General features: G+C 37.1%; 1 protein-coding gene across 4 annotated transcripts in view; it reads left to right on the top strand.

Moving 5' to 3' along the window:
- The window catches only part of FAM204A (family with sequence similarity 204 member A), a 36,462-nt gene that overhangs the window by 9,501 nt on the left and 13,370 nt on the right, over window positions 1-13,591 (top strand). For all 4 annotated transcript variants that reach the window (XM_032281785.1, XM_032281783.1, XM_032281784.1 and 1 more), the window contains one exon: window positions 7,598-7,687. In XM_032281785.1, coding sequence (XP_032137676.1) covers window positions 7,598-7,687 — 90 coding nt within the window. The remainder of the gene's footprint in view (window positions 1-7,597; window positions 7,688-13,591) is intronic.

The following is a 13,591-nucleotide window of genomic DNA, read 5'->3' as shown; positions in this document are numbered from 1 at the left end:
GCATTAAATGTGTTCTAGAAGAATATCACAACCCAAACACTTTTGAAAATGAGGTCTCTGTTTAAGGGAGTCTGCTATAAGTCCTTTTGTAATTGCCCATTGATCTGTTTTATAAGTTTGGTTTTTCCTAATGGTGGTTATTCATCCATATAAATGACATCTGGCTAAGGAAGTTATGGCAGTTTTCTAAACAAAGAGACTTAGCTGGCTAGGCTTCTATCTGTCCAGGATTTTTCTCGCATTTAATATTTCACAGATAAACACAAACACAAGAGGAAATGAAGGACTTAGTGCAGCCAGATTCTTTCATGTTCTCTTGGTAGTTTGGTATCATTGCAGGCCCCCAGGTTCCCTCTCATTCTTTGGTTTGGGATCATTGGTTTACATGGCACTCCTTTGGCTGTCTGCTGAAGTTTCTACTGTGAATCCAACAGAGTAAATAAACTTGAAAAAATATCCACATTGGAGATGCTGAGATAAAAACTAGGACTAAATTTAAGTCCAGCACATAGTGGCAACTGCTCATGAAATTTAGAGATGGTCATGAAAATCTGTGATGCAGTTAGAACAAAACTAGCGTGAATTTCCATCCACTGTTTTGTTTCTCTGCAGCGGAAGCTGATCTGTTAAAATAGCTGAGAGAACTTTCTTATTTTGTATTCACTCAGCCCTCTAAAATGGTAAAACAAACTTCTTAATCTTGTGTCTATCGTGCAGTCTTTTTTTCCCCTTTTCTTTTTTGTTTTTTGGAACACTGCCAAGCTGAAACTGTTGCTCAACCAAGAATGTCTGTTTACGGCACCGCTGTCACCTGCCTCTCAGACAATGCAGAGGCTTGTATTTTTTAAACATAATCTTCCTAATATCCAAAGCTGTTTTAAAGTGTTCTTTGTATTAAATACAGCTATAATTGTGTTTCTGGCAGCAGTCCTGGGACTTACTCGTAATTCTGTAATCATAACATAATTATTCTGAATCTGTGGGAATTTCTTTAGAATAAATTTCACTTGTTAATTTCACTATAAATGTCTCAAGTATTCTTTAGTTGAGTCAGTTTGATTAGTCAGCAGTCATTATTGAAGTAATTTTATGTATACCTAATGGATACTTTTTGGCATGAAAAACCAGTGGTTATTAAATGTTAGAGTAATTGTACAGTGTCTTTGATGAATTTTTCAAGTTGTTTATGAGAGGAAACTGGTATTTGTGTAGTGTGGCTTTTTTGAAAAAAATTTTTTTTTTTTTTAGCAGAGTGCTTTCTCCAAACAGACTGTTCCATGGTTCTCCACTACATAGACCAGTTAAAAGGCTGGCTTCCTTGATTGGGTGGAGGGAGGGTATATGGATGTGGAGGGAGGAGGTATAGGAAAGGGAGGTTTAGGGGTGTGGCGGGAGAGGTATGGGGAGTGTTGTCACCTGGTATCAGTTACAAAGCATTCCCTCTTCTTTCCTGTGTGATTCCTGTGGGGTGGATTGATAGGTCCAGTGTTATTCTCATAATACAGATAAAGAAACTGATGCTCAGCATAATTTGCCTAAGAAAATAAACCAGGTGAGAAGTGAAGTGAGACTTTAAACCCAAGTCATTTGGTCCCAAATCTAGATTTTTCTGAACCTGGTTTTATTTTTTTTACCTGACTCATTTGATTTCGGGTTTTTTTTTTTTTTTTTTTTTTTTTTTTTTTGAGACAGTCTTGCTCTGTCACCCAGGCTGGAGTGCACTGGTACAGTCTTGGCTCTGCTACCTCTGGCTCCCGGCTTCAAACGATTCTCCTGCCTCAGCCTCCCAAGTAGCTGGGACTACAGGTGCATGCTACCAGGCCCGGAAAATTTTTGTATTGTTAGTAGAGATGGGGTTTTACGGTATTGGCCAGGCTGGTCTCAAGCTCCTGACCTCATGATCCACCCACCTCGGCCTACCAAAGTGCTCGGATTACAGGCATGAGCCACAATGCCCAGCTGACTCAAGTGATTTTAAGTGGGTATGATTTTTATATATAAAGTTAACAAAATCATAAATAAATAAGTACATGATTTACATTTATATATGAAGGTACCTCTTCTCCCCCGCACATACTGCCCTTCTTTATGAAGAGATTGCCTCATTTTTTTCTAGATATGTAAGTTCAGTAAAACAAACTTTAGTGGATAATTCATTTGTATTAAGCTTTAAAAAATGAGTATATTATTCAAATAAATATTTAGTAGCAGAATTTTCATAGAAATATATTGTGGTATAGTTTGACTTTAAAAGCTTTAATCACATATAAAAGTTATTCTACATATGCACATATAGACATTAGCCCATAACGTTAAACCAAGTACCCATACATTTCTTAGATATTTGTAGTCCTATCTTCTTGGCATCTATAGTAAAACTTTAATAATTGGCAATTGCTGCCTTATGGGTTCGATACTTCCTTTAGATGAATTTTTTACCTGTGGCCAAATTGTCATTCCTAGGTTCGTCTGTGTTGAGATATATCTTAAATTATGTTTTGATTCTAGCCAAAAGGCAATTTAGAAGCACACCAAGGCACTGCAGGCTGTCAATAGCTCCTTTGTGCCTCCTGCCACTCCTATGGTATGGAAGACATCCTAGATAAAGTCAAATAAAGGCTACTCTTGAGTCCAGCTTAAAACTTTTCAAAAAGCCTTAATACTCAGACTCTATTTCATGAGACTGCTTACTGACAAAGTTGAATGCTTGGCTCTTGTGCTTGGATCTGAGCTCTTGAAGAACTATGATAAAGTCTGTAGCCTTCTAGAGATAAGCCTTCTCTTTTGCACTAATGGTATCCTGATATTTAGGTTTAATAATAGGAGCAGCTTATTATTTATTGAGTGACTACCATATTCTAAAAATGTGTCTAGGTATTTTATGTACATTTTCTTTGACTCATCATAATCTTGCAGAGAATGTGGTTTTATTCTCATTTTATTACATGTGAGATAACAGCAACCCACAGAAGTTTAGAAACTCACTCAGGGTTGCTTAGTTCATAAGTAGAGGAGCTAGTCTTTGATCCTAGGTCTGACCCTGCCAGCTGTGCTCTTTGTTAGCTACTGGGAACTTATAGTCTTTAAGGAGATGGGAATGTTTTACTGAGTGTTTTGAGTATATTTGGAATATTAATATGTTTTTATGGACACAAAGCTTGAGTGTACATGGAACCAGGAGTGTTTTAGAGCTAAAAGAAGCTGTTGCATTCTATTTCAATAAATTGCCAGGAAGAGAGAGAGAAAAGGGCTAAAGACAAAGTTGAAAATGTGATAGAAACCTAGGATTTTTGTTTCTAGAAGGGTTACTCATTCAAGCCAGTCTTCTATTAGCTTTGAGGAAAATGAGGCTATGAGTCAAGTATGTCATTTACCCAGAGCTTTGATCACATTTCCTGTCTTCTAGTCCTGTGCTCTTTCTACTGTAATATGCTATCACCTTTAGATGCTGTTCTGAATGGCTGGGGGAATGGACAGGCTTAAGAGTGGATGCTGTTACTGACCAGGTTGCTGAGATGAAAGGTTGGAGCAGGTCTAGGTTGACTGCTTCCTTGCATGAGATTGGCTAAGGTCTGAGTTGAGGTATCAGGCTGTGCAAGAATTTGTAGTGCAAGGAAAATTGTAGTTTGATATTAATGTTTTATTCAAATACATTTTGGCACATACAAATATGTGTCAGTGGCATTTGAGGCAATGCCTAATATTCTGCACAGGAAAGTCAGGCTATTGTATTTACATTTTTTAAAGAAAATAACTATTTTCAATATAAATTAAATAATAAAGCTGTAGTCGCAGGTACTAGTTTAAGCTCTGGGAGCCCAAGATGGAGAAGATACTCTCCATGCCCTTGAGGAATATATACTCTAGTACCAGGATAGATTTTTATATAAATGAATACAATACATGTAACTCTGTTTTAACCATAGGGACATTATTACTTCAATATTGCTGTTGTGAATACTCTTGGATGCTTCTCAGAGTAGTTGGTATATAGTAAATGTTCCCAGTTTGAGGGGTCCTTTCAGTGTGAATGCAAACATGGATGACTGCAATGTGAATATCAACTCAGTAGCAAAGAATGAAAGAGTGTCTTCTATGTAGAAGGAACTGGGCTGGATCCTGGGACACACCAAGCCAGTGACGCACAGTCTGCTCCCACTGAGTATAGGACCCAAGAGAGGAGAATACACAACTCACTGTAGTGTGTCATACAAGTAAGTGATGAAGGGACAGATACAGCAACAGCACAGAGTGGAGAGCCTGGTGTGGGGTTTGGGGAGGGTGATAGGGTCATAGGTATGTAGGGCTGAGGGACTCTGCATAGATACAGAAGGTAACATTTGATGTGAGCCTAAAGGGATGATTAATAATTTTCAAAGAGAAGCATGTCAGTTGCACAGGGAAAATAAAGAAAATGGTAAATGTGATCACAGATGAAAAAGCATAGTGTTGCTGAAGATGGGGCTGAGAAAGCATTTAGGGACCCCACTATGAAGGGAGTGGGATGTTATTCAAAGGGAGATATGAAGTAAGTGCTTTAAGCTGGGTGATGACATGATACCTGTTTCAGAAAGAGAAGGCATGTTTGGAGATGGTTATAATATTCCAAATAAGGGATCACATGCCCCTGAGGAAACACAGAAGGAAGAAATGAGAGACTTTTTGCCAAAATAGAGTTCAGATAGGAGCAAGGGGTTAGAAGCATTGAAGATAACTGAGGATTCTGTCAAGGGTGACTAAGGAGGAGGAGAAGCAGGGCAGCAAGGGCTTGTTACAGACATCATGAAATTGAACACCTTGCCTTTGGAGGCCTTCACTATGAAGATGATTAGCAAGTAGCCGGAGATGTGGGTACTGGTATGGGGAGAAGTCAGATGTTTTGAATTATTTAGAGAGCTAAATCAGCTCATAAAAAGTTATTGAAGTTCCAGGACAGAGTAGATTACTGGGGAGGGTGAAAAGTAAGAAGAAAAATATGCTAATCAGAAACTTCAGGAACACTGTGATTAAGGGCCAACTGGAGGAGATAGTGGGTAGTTTTAAGAATGAGGACACAGTTGACATATATTTTAGCAAACATTAGAATCATATGGATTGCTGGGTCCCCAGCCCTGCATTTTTCACAGAATTTGCATTTCTAACAAGTTTTCAGGTAATGTTGATACTGCTAGTCTAGTACTTAAACTTTGAGAACCACTGGCTTAGAGTTTAGGGTAATCGTGGGTTGCAAGTTAGGGAGGGAGAAGAGGATCCGGGAAGGGACTGAAGCACTGTGCCAGGGAATGAGGTTCCAGTGAAGACAAAGCAGATTGATTGGGTAGAAAGACAGGATGAGTGGAAGGATTGTATTCAGGGAGTAGAATGCTAGATTACAAAGTTTTGGTTGAACTTGCAGGTCATGTCTGTAACATGACATACAGCAATCTTACCAAAGTATACTGATGTACAGAGAGATAAGGAGTGTGTGCCTGAATGTAACTCAGTGTACTACTTTCCTCATGGAGAAATTCTTGTCCCCCATTACCCCCAGCAAAACTCATCTAGACAAAACTGTTTTGTTGTTGTTTTTAATAGATGGGGTCTTGCTCTGTCACCCAGGTTAAACTGCATTTATTGATTAGAGCCTACTGCAGCCTCAGACTCTTAGGCTCAAATGATCCTCTTGTCTCAGCCTCCCTAGTAGCTCTGGGACTATAGGTGTGTGTCAGCATGCTTAGCAACTACAAAACTGTGTTTAGTCGTGAAGCTGATTTATATTCTGACACAAGCTGCTTATATTTACATGGACCAACATAAACAATTCATAGATTGGCACTGTGCACAGACCAGACCTGGTACACAGGCCATGGCTGAAGTAGCACTGGCCTAGAGTATAGATTTGTGAAGTATGTGAAGTTAGAAGTCTCAGGGTGTTATTTGGACCATCAGGAGAATAGTTCTGCAGAAATGGAAGAAAGGGATGTTTCTGGAGACTGGTAGATGATCACAAGACAAGAATGGGAGGTGGGCATTAAATCCATATGGTCTCAGGTCAAAGACCATGAAGTGCTGTTGAATGGGCTCCAGCTACACAGGAAAGCAAGCAGAAAAGCCTCTTGGCCTTGCAGGTATGGACTGCTTAGGTGGGAACTGTGAGAAGGAATAGTCTTCTCTTAGCAACAGACATCAGTGACAACCTCACTGGTCTTTGTTTCTGTAATCTTTTTAGGTAAATTATGTTGTGGTTATTTTTTATATCTCAGCAAAGTCTATACAGGAACAAAATTTCTCTCAGTTGACTGGCATGATCAAGCAATATGCTGATGGAGGAGACATTCCGTTATTAAATAAGGAAGAAGTCTGTAAGAGGTAGAGTATTAACTGTGAATGTGGAGGTTAAAGTATCTACTAGATAAGCCATTGTTGGGATAAAATTTGCTTCTAAGAAGCATATATTAGACCATATTTTAAGTTTTTTATTATCTAAAGTAACTATTTTCACAAGCCAGAGCTCCGGTTATTTAAGTCCAAGCATCTTTTTATAAATGTGTGATGCATTCTATCCTAGTCTGTTTAGTAATCTTAGGAAAATTAAGATTTCCTGAAGTATCTTTAGTAAATAAAAACATATCCGTAAGAAAATCATTCTTATGTGTAATTTTCCTCTGCTGTTTAATATTCAGCCTAGTGGTCATAGTCAAACACTATGGAGGGCTATTGATTGAAAATCTTGACCTATAGGAATGGGCAATAAGGAAAGAGACAGAAGAAACTTTTGGTTGAGAATGTAGGCTCTGAGCAAACCTGAATTCATGTGATGGCTTTACCACTTACGGACTCTGGCTTTGGCCAAGTTCAGGAGTCTCAGGCTCTATTTCCTCATCTTTAAAACAGGATAGCATTATTATTCATGGAATTGTTATAAGAATTAAATAAGCTTTTTTTCTTTTCTCTTCTTTTCTTTTTTGCTTTTTGAGATGGAGTTTTGTTCTATTGCCAGGCTGGAGTGCAGTGGCGTGATCTTGGCTCACTGATGTCTGCCTTCTGGGTTCAAACAATTCTTCTGCCTCAGCCTCCCAAGTAGCTGGGATTACAGCTGCATACCACCACACCCAGCTAATTTTTGTATTTTTAGTAGATATGGGGTTTCACCATGTTGGCCAGGATGGTCTCGATCTCCTGACCTCATGATCCGCCTGCCTTGGCCTCCCAAAGGGCTGGGATTACAAGCATGAGCCACCGCACCCGGCCTAAATGAGCTTCCTTACAGTACCAAGCCCAGAATCTGCCACGTAATAAACACTCTGTAATTTTTACCTATTGTTATTGTTAACATTATTGTTGTTATTAAGGGAAAATGTAGGCTTTAGATTCACAAAAATCTGGATTTGTCACTTATTTTTATTAGTCCAAGAAGTTATATGACCTCAGGTAAGCCATTTATTGTCTCAGCCTTCTGGTACCGATGGGAATGGTAACAGCTACTTTCTGGTGTTATTGTGAGAATTAAATGGTCTACATATGTAACACATTCAGTGTAGTCCTGTGGTATAGTATTGGCTAGCAAATGTTTGCCTTTCCTTCCTGCCCTTAATTTTTAGGTTTCTTTTCTTTCTAGTCAGGCCTTGAAAAGAGGATAGACCAGGCTGTGGATGAGTGGAATATTGAGAAGGCTGAGGAACTTAGCAACCACCTAGCTACTCGAGAGGTGAGTCAAATTGGGTACACATTTTCTGTATTTTCAAATTGTCTAAAATGAATGTATATTCTTTTTATGATCATTAATGAGGATTAAAATATTTCATCTATGATTTTCCTTTTTGTCCATTTTTTTCTCTCTCATTCTGTCATTTTGAAATGCTAGGTTTTATTTTGTCTTTAATGTTTTAAAATTATTCTAGTCTAAAACTCTTGCTAGAAATAATCCATGATTGATATTGAACCTTAGATTTTACCTAGATCAGAGAGGTTTGTTTCAGGTATGATTAAAAGGCTAGCTTGCTTTTCCATTTGCATCTTTAACTCATTTGAACTCTGAGGGCAACTGTATATTCTAAGGTCACACCCCTCAACATTTTCTTAACCCTTGGTAAAACACTTTCTTACTGTTCGCTCAGCACATTCCCCTCAGCCCTAAAGAATTTTGGTCATTTTGTTTTCTATAGTATAAAACCAATAGATACATTGGATATTCTTTTTCCAAGTACAGAAGGCCACAAGAAGATTCTGACTTACACTCCTGGAGGTGGGTGTGGGCAAATTCCCCTAGTTGAGAATTAATGTCAGTATAGATTAAAGAGTTTAAATTGCATGTGTTTTGTTGGTGGTGGTGTTTTATAATTCCTTTTTTTCCTTCCTAGGAAAAAATCTCTACCATAGCCTTTTTTAGTGCCTTGGTCCTTCCCTCCTTCACCTCAGACTTTAACTACTACATAGTGTTTAGTTACATAGAGAGCATCATGGGTTATCTAGGTAAATTACTGGCCACACTCACTATTCTGACTTGTATGTGGACTTTTTATCCTAAACTGAGACCAGAGATAAATTTGTGATTTCAGCAAATTATTCTATGGAAATACTGTTGTACTCTTTTAATATTAGATCTTATGTAAAAATATCTACTGTGGATGGATGTTTGTTGTGATTTTTGCATTTTTCGTTTTGTCTTTTTCTTTTTGGCTGCAGGCCTTAGGTATGTTGCGAATTTTTTATTTTGGCCTAGGGAAAAAACAAGTTCAGAAAGGGGATTCAGAAATTGTCTCTTTTTCTTTAAACCTTTTAAAACATTTGTTACATTAAATACTTCTGTGTAGTGTGTGTGTGTGTGTGTGTGTGTGTGTGTGTGTGTGTGAGAGAGAGAGAGAGAGAGAGAGAAAGAATATATATTAATGACTAATATAAAGGAAATTATAAAGCCATGGACTTCAGTTAGGGAAATAGGCAAGAATTAACATAAATGGGAGTTATATGGCCTTTCAGAAAATAAGCTGACATTTTATATAAGGTATTTTTTAATTGTAAAATTTACATAACATAAAATTTACCATCTTAATTGTTTTTAACTGTGCAGTTCAGTTGCATTTAAGTACATTCACATTGTGCGACCATCACCACCCTCCTTCTCCAAAACTTTTTGTCTTGCAGACCTGAAACTCTGTACCCATTAAACTCTGTACCCATTCTCACCTCCACCCAGCCTTTGACAGCTACTGTTCTGTCTCCATGAATTTGAATGCTAAGGGTATCTCCTATAAGTGGAATTATTTAATATTTGTGCATTTTTGTTTGGCATATTTCACTTACATTGTCCTCAAATTTACTCCACATTGCAGCATGTCAGAATTGCTTTCCTTTGCAAGGCTGAATAATACTCTTTTGTATGTCCTTGTTACATTCTGGGTTTGTATTGTATTTTGTTTATGTATTCATCTTTTAGTGGACACTTGGGTTACTTCTACCTTTGACCATTATGAGTAATGCTGTTACGAATATTGGTGTACAAATATCTGTTTGAATGCCTGCTTTCGGTTCTTTTGGGTATGCACCCAGAAGTGAAATTGCTAGATAATAAAGTATTTTTAATGTTGATTTTTTTCTTATAAGATAGAATTCTCCCCTTCCCATCTTGTAAGTTCTTGTGCTTGGAGTTTGACCATTGCTCTGTTTCATCTCTAAGGCAGCCATATTTTGACTCATTGAGTATAGCTTTCATTGTGTATCACAGCATTTTATTAATCTATTTTAGAATAGAAATGTTCAGATATCTCATTTTAATAAAGTGTGTTGAATAATGCCACAATCTCAGTAGGGTTTCAGTATTGTTATTACAGTGGCTTCTTCAATATGAATAAAGTAGGAGTCCTCCCTCTGATGAGCTCTGTGCTGAAAATCATCTTTAAAATTCTATTCAACAAACATAATGTCTTTTGTTTGTTAGTAAGTAGACTCTTGTGGCACTTGGAATTTTTATTTCCATAGGAAGGCTTTTAGAAATAGTGGCTTCATTTCTTGGCCAGCTTGGAAGTATAGTTATTTTCAAGTATAGTATATACTTTCAAGTAATTATACTTGAAAGCATAGCAAAATTCTACCAGTAGTATATCTAATCTCCAAATTTTGGAGAGTTGACCATGAAAACGTCAGGGAATGGTGGGGAGGGACAGACAGTGCCTGTGGGGTCGGAAGAGACTCCAGTGCTTAGATACCTTTCAAGACTCTAAGGCTGGAGTATAGTGAGGAGTGGCTCAAGATTTAAGGGAGCTTTCAGGAACTGAAAGGCACACAAGGCAGCAGTAACCAGTCCCTTGGGATGCAGAAGCTGGTGGCAGTCTAGTCCGAATATCTACTTCATTTGGATCAGGAACAATACCTTCTAGAGAACTGATAGTTAGGCATTGCTGGTGGTGATAAAGTAGTCCATGTCCTGTCATATGTTGAACAAGTGTCTCTAGAATCCCTTTAACAATTCTGGAAATATGTTACCAGTTGCTGTCAGATGCTGGCTACTCTGGTGGCTGAGATAGTTCTGAATAAAGCTTAAGACAGGCACACAAGAAAAACCAGCAGGGTCGTAGAGTGTGGCTGCACTATTCTTACAAACGGTATGGATTTTTGTCTCTTCGGGATCATAGGACTCAACAAGCTGGTGTCCTATTGCCATTGCTTGTCCAGTCTTCCTTTTGGAAGATCCCAGAGTTGTGTATTATATGACCTCTTCCAAGTAGCAAGTGACTGACTGACCAGCAGAATCCCCCAGGTCAGTCAGTTTCCTCAGATTTTGCCTTAGTAAAGGAATAAAAGGGAAGGCAAAGCCTAGTCTTCAGGGTTAAAATGTGAACTCCATGTGATCCATGCACAACTGCCCATCTTTTTCTTTTTCTGCTTATTAGTACCCCCATCTGAAACAAGAGGAATTCACAGAGAAGCATTTGTTTTACTACAGATTCTATGTTACTTTTAGTAGAGTTAATAAAAGTTTTTACTAACTGAAGTTTTGAGTTGAACACATTTTACTTAGAAAAACAATACCCTTTGTATTTTGAAATTATTTCAGACTTTCAAAAAGTTGGGAAATTGTTAAAAGAGTTCCTATTTACGTTTTACTCAGATACCGGAAATGCTAATATTTTATAACATTTGCCTTCATGTTTTCTAATTTGACATACTTTATTCAAATTTGCCAGTTGTCTCACTAATTCCCTTTATAGCAAAAGAAACTTTTTCCTGGTCAATGACTTTGCATTTTGTCATCATGTTTCTTTAGTTTTCTTTAATTTGAGATGGTTCTTCAGTCTTTCTTTGTTTCTCAGTACCTTAATATTTCGGAAGAGGCTGGTTGCCTTGTAGCATGTCCCTTAGAATTTTGATTTGTCTGCTGTTTCCTAATGATTAATTTTAGGTTATGCATTTTTGACAGGAAAATCACAGGAGTAATGTGTGTTTCTCAATGTAAGTTATTCAGAGACTCATGCTGTCTATTTGTACCTTTACTGATGGTGTTACTTTGATTAACTACTTCAGGTAGTGTCTCCAGATTTCTCCACTGTGATATGATTGTTTCTTCCTTTGGAATAAATAAGTGCCTTTTGGGGAGTTAGGAGATAATCTGAGACTGTGTAAATGTTCTCTTTCTCATAATGTTTTCTCCCACTTGTTTTAGCATCCACTGCTGATTGTTTTGCCTGTGACAATTTTTATTATGGTGACTGTGAAATGACTTTTGATCTTTAAAATGTGATCTCATTGTGGCAAACTAAATCTAAAACTTGGCTTATGTCAGCTATTGGATTTTAGAATCTTTTATGTGTTTTTGTTAAATCTCTCAGTCAATCTGACTTGGATAAAGTTTTCCTAAATGATGCACTAGGCTGGTGTGGGGTCACTATGTGACATTCTGCCCACCAGTGGTTGCATATGAACTCTGTCCTTGTCTATTTTGCTAATATTCACTACAAGCTTTCCTTTCTGTGTGTAGTTTGAAGCTGTTTGTCAAAACATGTAGAACTAGTGCATTAGAGGTTTCAGAAATGTGAGTTTCCTTTGAGGATATTAAGATTCTGGGTTTTTTTCTTTTGCTTTGTCATACTGCAGTTTCAGAAATGGGAATTGTATGATACTGACTAGATGTTTTCCATTTCTTAAGGGCTATTTCCTGTCACACTTTATGACAAATGATATTGGTTCAGAAATACATGAGATTTTCAGCACTTGTGAGGATAGTAAATGTTTTTCTCAGTGTTCTTTTTATGTTCATACAAACACAATGCTTTGTTCTGGTAAAATAAATTTATTTGATGTGGGATTATAGCATTCTGATTAAAAGAAAAATAATTTGGGCCCTGTTCCTTGCCCTGTATAAGTGGAAAAACATCTGGAAAATGTTTGCTGTTCAGACACAGGCATTGGAAAGATACTGATGTTACTTTCATTAAGCACCCGTGAAGAATAATCAAGATGGAATTTTTGAATGAATAGTTTAGTTTAAGATTTAATTTTACATATTTATCTCCTTGGTACCAATCACCGTGGATATGAGAGAGGGGATTTTGAGAACTAAGTGTGAGTTTAGGGGCAGAAGCCCTTTATGAATTAAATGTATATGTGCGTGGTAGGTGTCCTTTTGGAAATCAGGTATATTGGTTTTTCATCAGTACCGTTTTCTTTTTTCAAGCGGCAGTGACTGGGACCTGCTGATAAAGCCTTTGCTCAGAGGCACAGATCCCAGAGTTCTTAAAGCCTTTTTCAACCATAATAAGTGAAACTAATTTTTGATGTTTAACATTTATAAGCCTATGAAACCAATGGGGCAGCATCAGTATTGAGAAAAATGCAGCCAAAAGTAGAACCATGTCTGAGAATAGGCCTTGAAAACAGTTCTTTAAAAAAAAAAAAAAAAAAAAAAAGATGTGCCAAAATAAGACTGTTAGTGTGTTCCCGTTGTGATACAGCAAGAACATAATTTTCCAGAATCATGTCCCCTTAAATTAATGATGACATTAAGATGTATAGATTCTAGTTTAGGGGGAATGACTCAGTCACGTTCACGTGTTTGAAGCCTAGATTTTGCCGTCATCTTTGGTTTTGCCATGTAATGTGGTTTTTTGGAGACTGTCCCTCCTGATGGTTAAATACTTTGTTAATAGTCTTGGAGGAGAGATGAAGTAGAAACATATACTTGGGTTTGTGTCATACTGATGAAATTGTTCTAATTCGAAGTGTGTGTATGTGTATGTGTGTGAATAAAATACATATTCAAGTATTTGAGTATATTTGTGGCTTGTTAAACTCAGACTTGGTTGGATGTACATTCCATTCATTGATAGTGATCCTTGAAAATGCTACGCTTTTGTACTTTCTTTTTTTATACATTGTTTGTTAAAATCTAAATCATACCAATTTATAGAAAACAGTAGAAACAAATATTTTAATATTAAATGCTAAATCCTAGATTTAACCAAGGAAGCAGATTTAATCAAAAATTTTACTAATAAAATTCACTAAATTTTATTTTAATAAAAGTTATTATAAGTGAAATAGAGTGCTTAAATGAAGCAGACTGCTTACATTTTTGGATTTCAAAATACAGGTAAAGCTAATAATGTTGAAGTAGTAA

The sequence above is a fragment of the Sapajus apella genome, unplaced genomic scaffold (genome assembly GCF_009761245.1).
Source record: "Sapajus apella isolate SASKATOON/1434 unplaced genomic scaffold, GSC_monkey_1.0 scaffold13, whole genome shotgun sequence".
In the NCBI taxonomy this organism is placed as follows: domain Eukaryota; kingdom Metazoa; phylum Chordata; class Mammalia; order Primates; family Cebidae; genus Sapajus; species Sapajus apella.
The sequence above is the reverse complement of the archived record's forward strand: the minus strand, read 5'-3'. Positions and strand labels throughout refer to the sequence as shown.